At 48.3% G+C, this 18517-nt stretch overlaps 1 protein-coding gene across 1 annotated transcript in view; it reads right to left on the bottom strand.

Moving 5' to 3' along the window:
- Positions 1-18517, bottom strand: part of LOC311140313 (uncharacterized protein) — a 41239-nt gene that overhangs the window by 4199 nt on the left and 18523 nt on the right. Inside the window, exons 8-14 of the mRNA XM_084175319.1 lie at positions 17317-17417; positions 16318-16426; positions 15239-15307; positions 11766-11990; positions 1538-1608; positions 899-1009; positions 732-829 (exon numbers count right to left, since the gene is read on the bottom strand). Of these exons, the coding sequence (XP_084031445.1) occupies positions 732-829; positions 899-1009; positions 1538-1608; positions 11766-11990; positions 15239-15307; positions 16318-16426; positions 17317-17417 (784 nt within the window). The remainder of the gene's footprint in view (positions 1-731; positions 830-898; positions 1010-1537; positions 1609-11765; positions 11991-15238; positions 15308-16317; positions 16427-17316; positions 17418-18517) is intronic.

Raw genomic sequence — 18517 nt, 5'->3', positions numbered from 1 at the left:
TGGCCGTGTCCACCCTGAGAGGGAGCTCTCACACTGGGCTGTGTCTCCCAGAGCAGCCCCTGACCCCTGGAGACCCCTGGAGCTTCAGGCAGGCCCTGCTCACAGTACTCAGTACTCAGCCATAAACCACAGCCAGGGAGAAACGTGCAGTGTGTGGGAATCTGTGGCAACTATTTTGCACTATGGCCTATTTATTGCCTTACCTCCATAACTTACTACATTCGCACACACTGTATATATATTTTCTGTTTGTATTTTTGACTTTATGTTTTGTTTACCCCATATGTAACTCTGTGTTGTTGTTTTTATCGCACTGCTTTGCTTTATCTTGGTCAGGTCGCAGTTGTAAATGAGAACTTGTTCTCAACTGGCTTACCTGGTTAAATAAAGGTGAAATAAATAAAAATAAAAATATGGGACAAAATGTAGTGACAGAGGCCCCAAACTCTAATCAGTGTGATGGGGTTCTGTATTGGGATCATGACCGCCCAGGTCGGCTTTAATGGCCTAACTAGGTGTGTTGTAGTCTTAATATATTCACAGGCATACACAAGCACACTCAAAACAGTACACACACAGAGGCATACACAGTGGACAGACATAGTGATGCATACACAGTGGATATACATACTGATGCATACACACACACACTATTATTCTTATTTATGGTCGGGGGGTCAGTGATACTTCATTGTGAAAAGGGAGTTGGATTAGTGACTTGGACTACTCACTCCATTGTGGCTATTTTCTGCGCCAGGCTTGCAATCACAGCAAAGAGCCTTAGGTCTGTAAGTCCATCTGTCACCCTGAAGTCCACCATCTCCAGGATCTGAGAGAAAAACCATCATGGTCAAAGTGATACAGAAGGTGTATGTCTGTGTGTGTGTGTTGTATTTACCCTGTAGACATATATCTCTTCTTCATCAGAGAGCAGCTCTGGAGGGATGATCTTCTTTAGTGCCAGCAGCACTTGCAGGCAGGAGATGTAACCATCAGCATCGCTGTCCACCTGAAGGGATCATCATCATCGTCATCATCAACATTATCATCACAATGAACAACAACAACATCATCATGTAAGCAAAGTTAGAATCACGAGATACAGGAAGAGTGAAAAGGAGAGAGAGAGTAAGAACTAGAGAAAGAGAGAGACAGGAAGAGTGAAAAGGAGAGAGAGAGAGTAAGAACTAGAGAAAGAGAGAGACAGGAAGAGTGAAAAGGAGAGAGAGAGAGTAAGAACTAGAGAAAGAGAGAGACAGGAAGAGTGAAAAGGAGAGAGAGAGTAAGAACTAGAGAAAGAGAGAGACAGGAAGAGTGAAAATGAGAGAGCGAGAGTAAGAACTAGAGAAAGAGAGAGACAGGAAGAGTGAAAAGGAGAGAGAGAGTAACAACTAGAGAAAGAGAGAGCCAGGAAGAGTGAAAATGAGAGAGCGAGAGTAAGAACTAGAGAAAGAGAGAGACAGAAAACCAGGAAGAAAGAGGGAGTGTATCTGAGGCATAGTGTGAACAGAGAGGGTTTAAATCCCCTTTCTCTTACCGCTTCAAAAGCCCTTTTGTATTCTGCCAGCTTCTCCTGGCTGAAAATGCAATACTTTGCCAAGAAGTCGACTGCAAGAAAGAAAGGAAGAGGAGAGCAAATCCAAACCTCTGTGTTAACAGGCTCTCTAGTGGGAAGAGAAGCCACACAGCCCTCTGCTATAGTGTTCAATTCAAATCAACTGCTTACAAATCCTCACACATCACCACGCATCACCAAACTGAAATATAAATGGAATATTATCTCAAACTGTGTTTATATCTTATTTCATACCGATCACAATAAATCTGTAAGCATTTTGAACGATTTCTAATAATATATAGATATACAGTATGCCAGGCTTCAGGTGTGTGCATGTGTCTGTGTGTGTATCTGTGTATGTGTATGTGTGTGTGTATATGAGAGAGTCTGGTCTTTATCAATGTGAGGCGGCAACATCCCTCTGGTGGTGGTGGTGGGGTGGGGGGGGGGGGGGGCAATAAGGGCCAGTGTATTGGGGTCCCCAGCCGGGCAGGCAGCACACTCAGGGGCCTCGTGTGGCACTTGGCAGCTAAGTCTTTGTGTGTGTAGAGAGAGAGACAGGTTTTTACGGACCTGGGTTAGGCTGAGGTCAATGTATTGATTGACTAAGAGAAAAAGGCATAACAACTCACTTTAGGGGAAAAACGTAATACAAGTACAAGTGTTTGAGCACGTAGTACACATTTAGGAAATTATATATACGAATGTTGAGGATGCCACAACTCTACAGTGGTCAACATTTCAGATAGCAAATTAAGGGACTACAGCTCGTTTACTATGATAGCTAATCCACGTCAATTTCAGAAAGCAAATCTGGGGGAGAAGAAGAGAAAGAAGCAGAAAGGAGAAAGGGGAGAGAAGGGAAGAGAAGGGAAGAGAAGGAGAGAGAAGGAGAGAGAATGAGATAGAAGGAGAGAGAAGGGGACAGAAGGGGAGAGAAGGGAAGATAAGGGGAGAGAATAGGAGAGAAGGAGAGAGAAGGGAAGAGAAGGAGAGAGAAGAGAAGGAGAGAGAAGAGAAGGGAAGGAGAGAGAAGGAGAGAGAAGGGGAGAGAAGGGGAGAGAAGGAGAGAGAAGGGGACAGAAGGGGAGAGAAGGGAAGAGAAGGGGAGAGAAGAGGAGAGAAGGGAAGAGAAGGGGAGAGAAGGGGACAGAAGGAGAGAGAAGGGAAGAGAAGGGAAGAGAAGGGGAGAGAAGGGGAGAGAAGGAGAGAGAAGGGGACAGAAGGGGACAGAAGGGAAGAGAAAGGGAGAGGGGGGGAGAGAAGGGAAGAGAAGGGAAGAGAAGGAGAGAGAAGGGAAGAGAAGGGGAGAGAAGGGGAGAGAAGGGAAGAGAAGGGAAGAGAAGGGGAGAGAAGGGGAGAGACGGGAAGAGAAGGGGAGAGAAGGAGAGAAGGAGAGAGAAGGAGAGAGAAGGGGACAGAAGGGAAGAGAAAGGGAGAGGAGGGGAGAGAAGGGAAGAGAAGGAAAGAGAAGGAGAGAGAAGGGAAGAGAAGGGGAGAGAAGGGAAGAGAAGGGAAGAGAAGGGGAGAGAAGGGGAGAGACGGGAAGAGAAGGGGAGAGACGGGAAGAGAAGGGGAGAGAAGGGAAGAGAAGGAGAGAGAAGGGAAGAGAAGGGAAGAGAAGGGGAGAGAAGGGAAGAGAAGGGGAGAGACGGGAAGAGAAGGGGAGAGAAGGGAAGAGAAGGGGAGAGAAGGGAAGAGAAGGGAAGAGAAGGGGAGAGAAGGGGAGAAAAGGGGAGAGAAGGGGAGAGAAGGGAAGAGCTCTTTAAGCTGCTTCCACTTCAATTCAGTAGAGATGAGAAAGAGTCCACTGAATAATGGATCTATTCATTGGGTAGCAGAAGAAAGTAACAGAAACAGAGTTTGTATCAGTCTGGACTTAAACCCCTGGACCTCTGGGCTGCTCCCCGGTTGCAGGGGGCCATTTCAATCTGCCATTTATCTGCTTAGGCCTAATCAAAACCAGGCCTTCTGCAGCCTCAGCCTTTCACATGCAAAGCGTTACATTCGCATCCAGTCAACTTGACTTGTTAAAGCTTGATTGATCAAAACCTACGGCGCGGCTGTGTACATCTGTTTGCAAATATCTGTGACGAGAAGGGGCTTTCGCTGAGACCCACGAGTCACACGATCGGTCCCCGAGCAGCGTCTGGGCTGGGTATTAGCTAGCCCCCAGACCCCAATCTAACACTCTTCAATAGACACACACACCCCACTGCCTGGATCAGTGCACTGATCAATCCAATGAAGTGAATTGACAGCTTGTGTGACAGAGTAAATGGATCACCCGTCCCCTCTCTTTAGCGTGGGGCGGGCTGAGGCCGGTCCCATCAGTCCTGTCCCTGGTAGGTAGTGCTCCAGTCCCCCTAATGGTGACTCTCTCTCTTGTTCTATCCTAGGCCTGCTTCTCTTTCCTGGGCCTCTGCCTTGCATCTCTCAGGCCTGATGTGTGCCCACAGGCACTCATTTTTACACACACACACACACACACACACACACACACACACACACACACACACACACACACACTGCAGTCCGTGCTGGAGGGAGATCAGGGGTTCTGCGACTGAGGGGGCCACTCCGTCGGGAAATCAGCTGGACAAAAGGTGCATTGGAGTGAGAGATTGAGGGAGGAAGCGAAGGCGGGTGGAGGAGCAGGACAAAGCCCAGGCACTAAAACCTCCTGCCTGATAGCCTTATCTGATTCCACTCCAGCGCATGATGGCTTTTTTTTTTTAGATGGCCTTTAAAGCACACAGGTTGTGCCTTTGGTGTGAAGCCTAGCAGAAAATGTTAATCAAGAGAAGGACTGTGGCACAGAAAGGGGAGAGTCACTCCGCTAAAGCTGTAATCTGTAATGAGAGTGAGGCGATTCAGTAGCGATTGAGGGAGGAACAATGGGGCCGTGATGATGATGAGCAAGGAGGTTCACTCTTTTACGACCGTTTGTTTTGCAGCTTTTTCTTCTGTTTCTTCAGTCATCACACGCATACAAAGACGTCCACCGGTCCGCAGACAGCGAAAAGCCACGAGTCACATCTCATTTAACACACACTTGGACATCACTGTCAATGTCTCCAGCTGACAGATGACAAACAGCCTGATTGCTGATCTGACACTGTGCAGGCATTCATGAACACATGATTTATATTTTCTCACAGAGTCACAACCTGAACAAAACAAACAACATCATTCAAAGTGAGAAAGTAGTTTGCATATAACCGTTATTTCTTTTTAGCGAAATCTAGGTTAAATCTGAATAGCTGAATGACTGCAACAACAAACTCTCTCAATACCATACATTATAGTCAGGAAGTCTGTAAACAGTGTTGGGACTGTGGAGCAATACAGAGGTTCTATTGTGTTATTTCACGTGTTGCCCTCTGGTTTGTTTCTCTTCCTCTCATTCCCACTTAATCCCAGACCTTTGTTTCTGCTCATCAACACATGTATAAAGTGTCCATAATTCCCCTAACAAAAGGTCACATTCAGTGCTAGAGGAGAAATGACCCCGTTTTTCCAGCGGGAGAATGTCAGAGCTCAACCTAACCCACATAGTGTCTGATTAAAAACCTGTATTTAGAGTAATTACATTCATATAATGAGCATGGATGTTCCATGGCGTTGGCTAGACTCAAACGTTATCCACTGTGACTGTAACACAACAGACAGACTATATGGGAGCATTTGGGGATATGTTGGGTTTAAGCTCTTTAAGTGCTATGATCTTTTAATTCTGTAGCGTCAAAACATGATATAATGAGTGCTAGTCCTACAATCTTAAAATAAACCAAAGCTTCAATATAGTTTGAGTAGTTTGGCATGTTGTATGATGATAATAAAATCATCCAGTCACTGACATTAATTAAACTAAACTGGTCTTTCCTTGTCAAGATTATTTCCTGATATGATTCTAGAGTATATTTCAGTGTATTAATTACACAATGGAGCAACCAATGAGGTTTATAAGAAGACTAAATGATACAGTAATAGCATTATACAAGCAGGAAGTTGAGATCTTCAGTAGGCCAGTAGGAGGTGCAGGAGGAGATGCAGTAATCAGTCCTTTAATTCCTGAGCTCCATTCAATGTTGAAACTCATCCACAGAGAGTCTGTATCTAAGACAATGTCCACATCCACACACAACTGTTAGCTGAAGACAGGGACCGAACATTACTTAAACATATTGTACATTTCCTCTAGTCTTGTGACAGCAGTAGCTAAGGTTTCATGGCCAGACTAGCCAATTCATCAATGACGATTCCATGATGTTATTGTTTTACAGGAAAGCAACTTAGAACCATATTTACAGGATAGTTCAGAAACATTTCGTGATTCTTTAATAATGCGACCAAACATTATTCAACATCTCTTTTGGGTCAGAGGAGAATTTGGCAGTGTGCTCCAGTCCCTTCGAGTGTGGTGGACTCAGGAGGGGGGCAGAATTTGGCAACAGGCCTCATTATCGCTCCATGGACCCGTGGCTCCGCCCCTTCACTTTCCCCAAAAGGAGGAGGAGAAAACTCTGCATCAGGAAAACAAACAAAGACACATGCAGCGGCCACACTCCCGACTCTGGCAGCACGCCACCCACCTCACCACAAACCACGGCACGCACACACACACAAACTCATACACACGCCTACGTCCAATCGCCCAGCGCCGCTACACACACACACACACACACGCACACGCACACACACAGATCCAAAAAGATAAGTCCTCAAAGCCTCTAATCATCTGCTATAACTGATCTGTACTGATAACCTGACAAAGCCAAATCATGTGCTATTATTACCCAGGCTCTCCTTGACATTGTACCATTAATAAGGCCATTGTGGAGGGCCCTCTCTGTTTAGACACAATATAATAGAGTCTTTGACAGATTCTCTTTGCCGCTCTCTGCCTCTCTCCTTCTCTGCGCTCTTTGAAAACAGCGAGCGTGCATATTCCACTCTGCCGCTCATCAATAGGCTGGCTGTTTGTTTGTCCAGTCATTTGGCGCTAATGGTAAATACACAGAGGTATTCTAGACCAAAGGCTGAGCAAACAGCCGTTACATAAAGGCACTGTACCCTAGCGCACGTGCACACACCGACACACACACACACACACAGATACACACACACACACAGGCGCATGCGTGCAGACACACTCACACACACACACACACTATTCTAAGTGATTGGTCTCCCTTGCTCATTCATTCAGAAGCTATTCATTGCGGTGAAAACAACCGAGCAAACACGAGTGCAGCGGATTCCCCATCTACCTCAATAGAGCGTTAATACACGGGAGGCTGAGTGGCGTCCAGGGGGCGGGGCTGAGGCGGAGCAGTCACGGGGCCGCCAGGTGTTCCCCATCAACACTGACATTCATCAGAGACCCTGGCAGAGTGAGTCACTGACGCCAGCAGCACAGGTACAGCTACTGAGAACCACTCCATGGGACAACAGCACACAATGGAGCTCAGAACGGACACCAGTCTCCCTGAATGCACTTACAGTCATCCCTCTTGCATATGTATCCAAAACAATCATGCACTCAGTCAACACAGGCATTGTATGTTCCTAGCCTACTAGGAAAACACTGAGGTTCAGACCTGACCCCGCTCTTATCTGTATGAAAACAATCATCACTCTGCTATTGCTTATACTTCCTGTATACAATCTATAGTCTGTCTACTACTGTGATAACACAGTCATGTACTCTTTCCTGTGTACAATCTACAGTCTCTCTACTACTGTGATAACACAGTCATGTACTCTTTCCTGTGTACAATCTACAGTCTCTCTACTACTGTGCTAGCCCAGTCATGTACTCCTGATGAGAAAAAGGGAGTATGGCACAAACAGAGGCACTAGAGAAAGTAAATGTCTACGGGCAGGAATGATGGCTGGATGGAAGGATGGCTGGATGGAAGGATGGCTGGATGGAAGGATGGCTGGATGGAAGGATGGCTGGATGGAAGGATGGATGGATGAGTGGGGAAGTAAAGGAAGAAAGTGGGAGAAAAGTGCATAGAGGAGGAGAGGAAGAAAGGAACAAGGGAGAGCAGAGAGGCGTCTCTATTTTAGGAGTGCGTTGGCCAGTGGTCAGTGCCAGACGAAGAGGGTGCCAATTAAGGCCAATTAGTGCCTTTCAGCACTAATGAGGGGACACTTTTACAAGTGTCTGAGCGAGGGGCTGCAGCACACACACACACACACTGTCACGATCGTCTGAAGGAGCGGACCAATGCGCAGCGTTGCGAGTGAACATGATGACTTTATTAATTAAAGCAACCACGAAGAAAACAACAAATGACGATACGTGAAGTTCAAAATACTGAAACACACTAACAGCAACACAGAAACAATAACCCACAAAACAAAGGAGAAAACACACAGAATATATATGGCTCCCAATCAGAGATAACGAGCCGACAGCTGACATTCGTTACCTCCGATTGGGAGTCACAGACCAATCACCATAGACACAAACAAAATGAAACTCACCCATCCCCAACACCACCAAATGAAATACACCCAAACACATGAAAATGAACAACCCTGGCTCAATTCTCAAAGTCCATAGAGCCAGAGTGTCACAGTACCCCCCCCTAAAGGTGCGAACTCCGGGCGCACCAACATCAGGACTAGGGGAGGGTCTGGGTGGGCGTCTGTCCATGGTGGCGGCTCTGGCCCCGGTCGTGATCCCCACCCCACCACAGTCACAACCTGCTTCGGTAGCCTCCTCCCAATGACCACCCTCCAACTAACCCCACCTGGACTAAGGGGCAACACCGGACTAAGGGGCAGCATCGGCCTAAGGGGCAGCACCGGGATAAGGGGCAGCACCGGGATAAGGGGCAGCACCGGGCTAAGGGACAGCACCGGACTAAGGGGCTGCACCGGACTACGGGGCAGTACCGGACTAAAGGGCAGTACAGGACTAAGGGGCAGCACCGGGCTAAGGGGCGGCACCGGACTCAGGGGCAGCACCGGACTAAGGGGCAGCACCGGGCTAAAGGGCAGCACCGGACTAAGGGGCAGCACCGGGCTAAGGGGCATCACCTGACTAGATGGCGGATCCTGGCTGGCTGGCTCTGGCGGATCCTGGCGGGACGGCTCTGGCGGATCCCGGCGGGACGGCTCTGGCGGATCCCGGCGGGACGGCTCTGGCGGATCCAGGCTGGACGGCTCTGGCGGACCCTGGCTGGACGGCTCTGGCGGACCCTGGCTGGACGGCTCTGGCGGATCCCGGCTGGACGGCTCTGGCGGATCCCGGCTGGACGGCTCTGGCGGATCCCGGCTGGACGGCTCTGGCGGATCCCGGCTGGACGGCTCTGGCGGATCCCGGTTGGACGGCTCTGGCGGATCCCGGCTGGACGGCTCTGGCGGATCCCGGCGGGACGGCTCTGGCGGATCCAGGCTGGACGGCTCTGGCGGATCCTGGCTGGACGGCTCTGGCGGATCCTGGCTGGACGGCTCTGGCGGATCCTGGCTGGACAGCTCTGGCGGATCCTTGCTGGACGGCTCTGGCGGATCCTGGCTAGACGGCTCTGGCGGATCCTGGCTAGACGGCTCTGGCGGCTCCTGGCTGGACGGCTCTGGCGGATCCAGGCTGGACGGCTCTGGCGGATCCCGGCCGGACGGCTCTGGCGGATCCTGGCTAGACGGCTCTGGCGGATCCTGCTGCTCATGGCTGGCTGACGGATCTGGCTGCTCATGGCTGGCTGACGGATCTGGCTGCTCATGGCTGGCTGACGGATCTGGCTGCTCATGGCTGGCTGACGGATCCGGCTGCTCATGGCTGGCTGACGGGTCTGGCTGCTCATGGCTGGCTGACGGGTCTGGCTGCTCATGGCTGGCTGACGGATCTGGCTGCTCATGGCTGGCTGACGGATCTGGCTGCTCATGGCTGGCTGACGGATCTGGCTGCTCATGGCTGGCTGACGGATCTGGCTGCTCATGGCTGGCTGACGGGTCTGGCTGCTCATGGCTGGCTGACAGGTCTGGCTGCTCATGGCTGGCTGACGGGTCTGGCTGCTCATGGCTGGCTGACGGATCTGGCTGCTCATGGCTGGCTGACGGATCTGGCTGCTCATAGCTGGCTGATGGTGCTGGCTGGGAGACTGGCGGTGGAGGCGGACCCCAGCCTCGGATTGCAGTCAACATCTCCAGCAGGGCGGCTCCCATCTGCAGGAGCTGCTCTTCCTGGTCCCGAACCCGAGCTTCCAGTCTAGTATGGGCTGCGTCGGCTCCTGCTGATTCCATAGCAGATGTATGATTCTGTCTGGCGGAAGGCTCTAGCGGCTCCTGTCTGGCGGAAGGCTCTGAAGGCTCATGGCAGACGGACGGCTTTGCAGGCTCAGTACAGACGGGCGGCTTATGCAGCGCTTGGCAAACGGGCAGTTCAGACGCCATAGGGCCGACGGGCAGTTCAGGCGCCGTTGGGCAGACGGCAGACTCTGGCCGACTGGTAACGCACCCCGTAGGATTCGTGCGTGGAGCAGGAACAGGCCGGGCTGGGCTGGCGACGCGCACCTTATCCCTGGTGCGAGTGGCCGGAACAGGCCGGGCCGGGCTGGCGACGCACATCGTGGACCTGGTGCGTGGAGTAGGAACAGACCGGTCCGTACCGGGAACACCCACCACTGGCCTTAACTGGGGATCAAGAACGGACCGGACCAGACTGGGAACACACTTCAGTCTCTCATGCCGTGCCACAACAACTTCCCTCCCTCTACTCGCCAATGGCTCCCGTAATCCGATAGCCTTTTCTCCAGCTCTACCTGTGGCAGCCTCCTGCTGCCCAGCTGCCCAAGCCATGTGCCCCCCCCAAAAAATTTCTTGGGGTTGCCTCTCTTCCACGGGCTTCCAGCCTCGCCTTCGCGCTGCCTCCTCGTACCACCTCCTCTCGGCTTTGGCTGCCTCCAGCTCTTCACGAGGGAGGCGATATTCTCCCGGTTGTGCCCAAGGATCCTTTCCGTCCAATAACTCTTCCCATGTCCAGACCTTAGGAGGCGTCCATAACTCCTGTGTAGGTAGGTCCTGTTGCCGCTTGTTACGCTGCTTGGTCCTTTTGTGGTGGGTTATTCTGTCACGATCGTCTGAAGGAGCGGACCAATGCGCAGCGTTGCGAGTGAACATGATGACTTTATTAATTAAAGCAACCACGAAGAAAACAACAAATGACGATACGTGAAGTTCAAAATACTGAAACACACTAACAGCAACACAGAAACAATAACCCACAAAACAAAGGAGAAAACACACAGAATATATATGGCTCCCAATCAGAGATAACGAGCCGACAGCTGACACTCGTTACCTCCGATTGGGAGTCACAGACCAATCACCATAGACACAAACAAAATGAAACTCACCCATCCCCAACACCACCAAATGAAATACACCCAAACACATGAAAATGAACAACCCTGGCTCAATTCTCAAAGTCCATAGAGCCAGAGTGTCACACACACGTACAAACACACACTCACACATACTGACACTCATTATCGCACAAAGCCACAAAGACAAATATAAAATAACACCAGCAGACATAAACATGATGTGTGAAGACAACTGCTAAAAATATAAGAAGAGCTGAGAGCTGAGATATAGTTGAAGCCAATACACACTTATGAAAGAGAAACAGTTCACTCTCCCCTCCCTCCACCACACACACATAAAAGCTCATCATTGGTAATAACCTTTCTTTTGTTGTGTGGAAGGACAGCTGCAGGGTTCTTCCTCTTGGTTCATTACTGGCTGAACAAACCTGTCCAATCAGACAAGTGGCTGTGCACACAGGAGAAACCCTGACCCTGTGACCATTCTGGGGGCCCCACCCCCTTAACCTTGACCTGAGGTGTACAGGCTCATTGTGGGACTTGCCAGGCCCGGCACAGTGACAATGGGTGGCATGACAGAAATTAGACACTTGGGAGAAACTGAAGAATTTCAGGGTAAACTCCTGTTTACAAAGCAGCTAATTGAAATGGTGAAATCAAGTGCTGTGCTCTGGACTAAAGGAAAATTGTGTGGGGGAGAATCATTCTTATAAAAAGTCGAGAGGCCGCAGTGTTGAGCATAAATGTGTTTGTGTTTTGCTAAAATGCTCCCTTATGGTAAGAGGCAGTGGGCAGATCAGTGCGTGTCGGTGGGCAGTGTTGGGTTTTAAATGTGTGAGGGAGGATGGATACACTGATACACTCACAGTCCTCAAACTTGGAGCGGCCCCTGTTGCGGCTGGGCTGGAGGGGTCCGCTGTCCTGGAGTTTGGAGTAGATGTTCAGCACCTTCATCTTTCTCTCCTTCTCCCTCATCCTGCGCTCCAGCCTCCCGGGCCTTCTCCTGCCCCCTGTGGAAGCCCAGCCTCGCTCCCCCTGATCAGGGCAACCAGGCTCCTCCTTCACTGGACCCCCCTGGTCTGGGCTGGGGCCTGGATGGGGACACATAGAGATGCACATTTTCATAGGACCACATTGAGATGGAGAGTAATCTCATGGCATTGAGCAGATTTCAAAGCCCATCTGATACTGAGAGGTCCTCATATTGCAGTCATATCCCCATAAGCAGATAAATTAGAACTAACACTATTTATGGTTATGGTATGGTACCTTCTTGTTTCTGGTGCTCATTCACTGATTATTGTATTTTCATGATGCTGACCCACTTGGTTTGATATTACTGTTGTGTGTCTAGTAGAATTCCACCAAAGCACTTCGAAAGTCAACATGCTAGGTGTTTTGCATTTGTGTACATCTATCTTGCTACTTAAGAAATCACTTTGCAACCACTTCTCCTTTTTTTTCCTCACAAACACACATGTTCATCTCTTTGTCCTCCCTAAACATCCCAGTCACATCACATCTCCACTCCTCTGATCTTTTCACATCCTAACTGAAAGAGGGACACCCTTCGGAAACGTAACCACTCAGTCGATTTGGCACTGGCCCCCAATTAGGAGTCCCATTATCTGCCAATGAAAAGTCAGAATAATGCACTTCCTGGCCTGGAGGCGCAGGGACAAAGAGTGCCATCAATGAAGACTCAAGCTACATTGAGGCTTGGATTGCGAGTACAATTTCCTTATTTTTTTTTATACTTTAATAGTCATTCTTTACCATGAGTGTTACCTGTGTTACCACACAAGACATGAATCAAATGAGTTTCAATCATTTCAGCATTAGGATGGTGTTAGTTAGTCATTACGATCAGGAGAAAGCTTGACCAACAGAGTGATAAGGTTCAGAACTATCTTTCATCAAAAACGTCATAGACTGTCATCATATATCATATATCGTGCTGAAAGGTCAGAGGTCAGCAGCTCAGCTGGATATAGTCATGTCTCATTTGACAGTCCGTCTTCCACAACAGTGAACACAATCACATCTCTACTTCAGTTTCTGTGTGGGGCACAATTCTCAATGTCAAAGGCTTTTGGGTAGTAAGATCCTCGCCACCGATACAACATAGAATTTATCATTCTGTCTAGAATATTTATTTGTGTGCAACATCAATCATGTTTAGATTATTTATTTAAACGAAGTTGGAAAGACCAAGGAGATGGATAATACAAAAGTTATCATACTGTATATAATGCAAGCATATACACTATGTAATTAGAAGGAAGGGTGACAAAATGTTAGTTCAATTTCCTAACATATTTATGTTCATTATTGGACAAGATGTACCCAACTAAACTGGTCATTTTAAACATTGCCACTCTGAGACATCTTTTATACAAAGTAAAGGCTTCAAATTATTCAGGATTTGGTACCTTCCTTTCTAAAAGCTCCTTTTCTAACATGGCCTAATCCATGAATGCTGGGGAGTGATTACTGGTCAGTTCAAGCTGGAAACAAGACAGTGGTCTGCTTAGAAACCATCTAAAACACACAGACCAGGTTACCATACCAACAGAGACATCTGAATCGTGGCAGATAGCTGGATTTGGCTGTGTGTAGCCAATTCAAATCCCCTCCCTGATCTCGAAAGGCCACCGAAGACAAAAAACCACACACCACCCTCCCTCTGGCCGGCTCTGCCCCTGAACACAAAAACACACACATCGCCTGCCCCTGCACACAGAAAGACCCCAACATCCAGTGCACCAGGAAGAGGCAAGAAGGTCGGACTTGTATCTTTTTCTTTGTGTGTTTGAGAAAGGGATGAGCGTCAGTGAGACAATCAGTGTCATTCACCGATGCCACCCAGAGCCTCGACTCCTCTATCTGTCCAGAAGAAAGAATAAAGGGAGGGACGGAGAAAAAAGGCAAATCCTTCCAGATTATTATTCATGGGGAGGGATTGTCCTTTTCAGGCCTCCTTTATCGGCCTGTTCGTTTCCCAACACGTCATCCTCTCTATCAGCCGCTGACAAGTGCCAATCAAAGGGCCTGGATGGATCCAGGTTTGAAAAAGGACAAGGAGGGAGAGAAAACGATGGTGGATTTCGGAGGAGACAATAGCCGCTGAGCCCACAGTGGCAGTGGTTTAGAGACAATGGTGACACAGCTACATTGTCAGTGTGTGGTCCTCTGGGGGGGGAAACCATCCTGCTTGGAACACGACTAATCTCTGCTCCAGTGTTTTTCCCTCCTCTTTCACCAGCCCTAATCTGTCCAGCTAGCGGCTCCCCGAAGCCTTCCGGAACAATCTACCAGGGTCAGTCCAGATTAGTCCTCTTTGTGGCCTCGGCCCATCACAACACTCATTTAGGGCGCTAACGTCTTCAGTAACAGCTGAATGCTAAACTCTGGGGTGAACACAGGAGTGACCGGGCAGAATTGAAACAGTCATGAAAACAATTATTAGGGGGATTATAGTACCTATGAATGAATTATGACAGAAAGGGGGTCCAATACCTTATCATAGAGCTCACTGGGGATAGACCACATATCTTATCTCATCTTATTATTCTGACTGGGTAAAAACATCACCTAAGTGCCATTTGCCTGTATTTAGCCTATTGGTTCATGCACGGGTGGACATTGTTTTGAACAAGCCACATTATGAAGCTATAAACCTGTTATGACAAAACCTGATAACTACGACAACAGGGTATGTATTTCACACTTGTCGTATTTTCTTATTTGGATACATACTTTTAGGTCAAAGTCCTTATTGGATTCGTAAATTCATACTGGAACACCATGCTATCACCCTACAATGCTGTCCCCATAGTGTCACATTGAGTCATAACAGTGTAATTCTATGGACTACTTAGGGAGCTCTATTGAGAGTTTTGACTGCCCCGTTCCTCCCCTTGGAAACCCAATCTCACCTAACCTATGGCCACACAAAGCCATCCCACACACTGGGCACCTCGCAAAGGCTCGCTGACCCCGGGGCTCACCCCTCAGCACCCTCCCCATGACCCTCTCCTGGGCTCTGACCATGTCTTTGGCCTCCCAGAGGTCATTGTGCCAGAGCACACAGACCATCACCAAGGATACCTGGGATGACATCTTCTTTTTATTTGACAAGTTTGTTTTCCCAGAGCTGCAGTAAATAAAACCATATTTTCGGGTTTCGGGATGTTTAGGGCTCCACCACAACAAACAGTTGTCTTATGTCCAATGAGCATTATGAGAGTTCCATTGCTGGCATGTAAAATAGAGGTAATAAAACAGTGGGAAAACTTTACTATCCCATATTAAGACATCTCACTAAAATGTCACTCACCCGTGTGCTTCTCATTCAGGGTGGTAGGGGCCTGGCTGGTTTGGTCACTTCCCTCGGACTCCTCCCCATCTGTAAGTTAACATAGATGTAGTCATGTGACAAAGCTCCTGGTATCTGACCAGTGAGTGTAACCCACCAGTCATGGTGTCCTGACATCAGACATTAAGCAATGGAGCCAAGAGGACATGTTACATGTCGCTGTGCCCTTGGTCGTAGTTAATGGCTGAGCACAGTGGCCCTCATGCATGGCCGTTGAATCACAGGTATGACAACTGGGTTTGTAATGGTGCTGTCACTGAGGCACAACACAGCAAGCCACGGGCCATTAGGGCCAACATAACACAATGACTGATACAGGAGAGTCACTCAGCGTTACAACACATGACATGATCACAGGCTGAGGACAGATATGGTGAAACAGAGGTGAAGGAAGAACAAAAAAGGACGAAGGAGAAAGTGAAGAGGAGAAGGAAGAGGGAAAAAGAGAAATTGAATGGGAAGAAAGTTGTAGCTAAAAAAAGAGTATATCTCTGCATCACAGAAGAGAGAGAAATAGGAAGGGGTTAAGTCAAACTCAAATGATCATTCCTTTCCCTTTCCTTCCTGTGAAGCCTGTTTTCTCTGTGTTTGTGGTCCTACTGTACTTGCTCTGCCTTTGAACCCATTATTCATCAGTGTACACAAGACGGCCACACAGGAGAGGACCACTCTGCTCGCCAGCCAGCTCTACCGAGGATTATCAGGCTTAAGTGTACCGGACGCAGAGTAACACGGCCAAACACAGCGGTGACAGTAAGAACACAATGGCTTTGAAGAAGACCCGCTCTAGTATGGACAGAGTGGGCTTTTACGGAGACCAAACCCTCATGTTAAGGACAGCCTCTTGTAGGTATTGACTGATTAAAGATAGCTGTTAAGAGTTTACAGAGATGTATGCTTAGGTGTAGAGAGAAGGATAGAATGCATAATATGCAGAGCAAACGGAAGTATAACGATTTGGAAGGAAAATCAATAAGGTTGTTAAGAAATCCTATTCATTAGGTGTGGATGTGATAAGAGTGATATGGGTGATGCAGTACCACAGCAGGACTCGCATTGGGAACTGGTGGACCCGGATATGATGTCTGATGGACTGGAATTACTGATCCATGACGATGGTGACCTGGAACCATCCTCGGTGTGGCACTTCTGAAAACACAAGCATAAAACCGCAACACCACGATCACATTATTCAGTCTGACCTGTGTTCAAACTACATAGACCAATCAGGCATGACTATTACAAAAAAATAAATCACATTATAACCACATAATGCGTGCCAATCCCGTACCAGCACACTAGACTCTAAACCTGTGGTGTAGTAGTGGTGCATTATGCAAATAGCCTAACATGAATCATGCCCCGGGTACTCAGAACGCTTCATTGTGGTTAGACATAATCACAGGGGGCTTATAAGGCACATTGAGCCTTTCAGAGAGCAGAGGAAGCTTTCTCATCTATCATAAAGAGGAGATGAATAGTCTATCGCGTGGAGCACCTGCATCCATTCCACTGCACCCCGACACTCGCAGCGCTGCGTTTACCCCCTGACCCCTCACCCCTGACCTTGTCTGATCCATCCCACCAGCGGCGCATCCTCCAAAAGAGTCTCCCCTGTATAGAGCCACATCTGAGTGTGAGTGCGTGGACCCCCCCTAGGATAGAGCAGTGGGCTGAGCGGTATGTGGTGTAAAAGGCTGTCTGCTCTGCTCTTTCAGTGGTACAGTCATCAGCCTCTCCCTCCGGTGGCCTGTGACTGATTAACTATGCACCTGCTGCACTGCACACTTCTCTCAATGTTGTTATATTGTGTTTCAATTATCAACAACAATTTGGCTGCTTGATCCGGGATGGCAGTTACAAATTCATGCCAGTTCAAGTTTATACTGTAAATAGAGGTCTTTGTCTCAGTCAGTGTCTTTGTGTTTGTATAGTCAGTGTTTAAACAACAATGTGCAATAGTCATTTACAAAGACGGATGAAAGCCACAGAGGGGTTGTTGTGAGGGGGTAGTTTGAGGAGGGGGTAGAGACACTCACCATTGTGTGCTCACCCTGTCCCTGGACTTTGCCTGTAGCGACACACCTCTCAGACACACTGTCGTCGCCACAGCTGCCAGCTGTGAGGGGCCGCAGGTCGCCTGACAACAACACACACATCCATCCATGCAGGCAGGCACACGCACACACACACACACACACACACACACCATCAATCTGAAGACACAAACTGAATAGATAGTGTGTGCGTGTGCCAACATGCCCGTGGCACACGCTTGCGTGTGTGTTTTCCTTTGTGTTTGAGTGCGTGCACAGATATGAGTAATGCCATGTATTAGTTAAAAGTATGGTTCCTAATCTCTCTGCAAATACTGATATAAATAAAGGGGAAAAACCCTGGAGGAACACCTGTCTCCCAGAAGTGTGCCAGGTGCAAATACAGAATGGGAAAACATTGTTCTGGAGACACACCTAGAGGACAGACAGACAGACTAGCCCCCTGCAATGTCTACATCTCCAGTCAGGCCACAGTGATATGTCACTGAGTGAAGAGGAATTAGTTTGATTCAATGACTGTATTCAAGGCCACATTGCCAATTCACAGGAGAAGCATCACACTGAGCAATAGTATTATTAATATCATGGAAAACAAGTTACACATATGTTGTTTGCCTATAGAACTACTATATGACATGCTTATTTCCAACTGTTTGCTAATCAACCACTTATATTCCTTTTAGCACTTTATATGACGTTTGGAAAACTTTCTATGGTATTTCTTGCATCACCCAGACTGATATACACACGCTGCACAGACACAATCACATCCAGATTGTGCCATTGTTAAAATATTTTTTTTAAATGAGTTGTCGGTGTGTCTGAGCTGAGGTTTCCAGGTTAATGATAAACGCGAGGCGGTTTGATCTCTATTCATATGGCATATCATATCCCAATAAAACGTTCTGCCAAAGCCAGAAATGAGCCTCCATATCTTTATGGCCTTTCAGTTACGAGCCTGCAGCAGCATGCCTGGGAGCAGATGAGAGGCGGTTCACACTGTAAAGACATTACTCTCAAGGCCGACCAACGACCGGCAGGCACACACCCATAACGCAGCTTGGTATTCCCCTGTCCAGCCTATTCTACACAAGTCTGGATTTTCCCTGTTATGAAATCAACGGTTTTGCTGTTTCTATCAAAGGTCATAGTTTGGCTCATTGTAACTGTCAAAAGAAACTGT

Source organism: Coregonus lavaretus, assembly GCF_964263955.1.
Source record: "Coregonus lavaretus genome assembly, chromosome: 13".
In the NCBI taxonomy this organism is placed as follows: Eukaryota; Metazoa; Chordata; class Actinopteri; order Salmoniformes; family Salmonidae; genus Coregonus; species Coregonus lavaretus.
The sequence above is the reverse complement of the archived record's forward strand: the minus strand, read 5'-3'. Positions and strand labels throughout refer to the sequence as shown.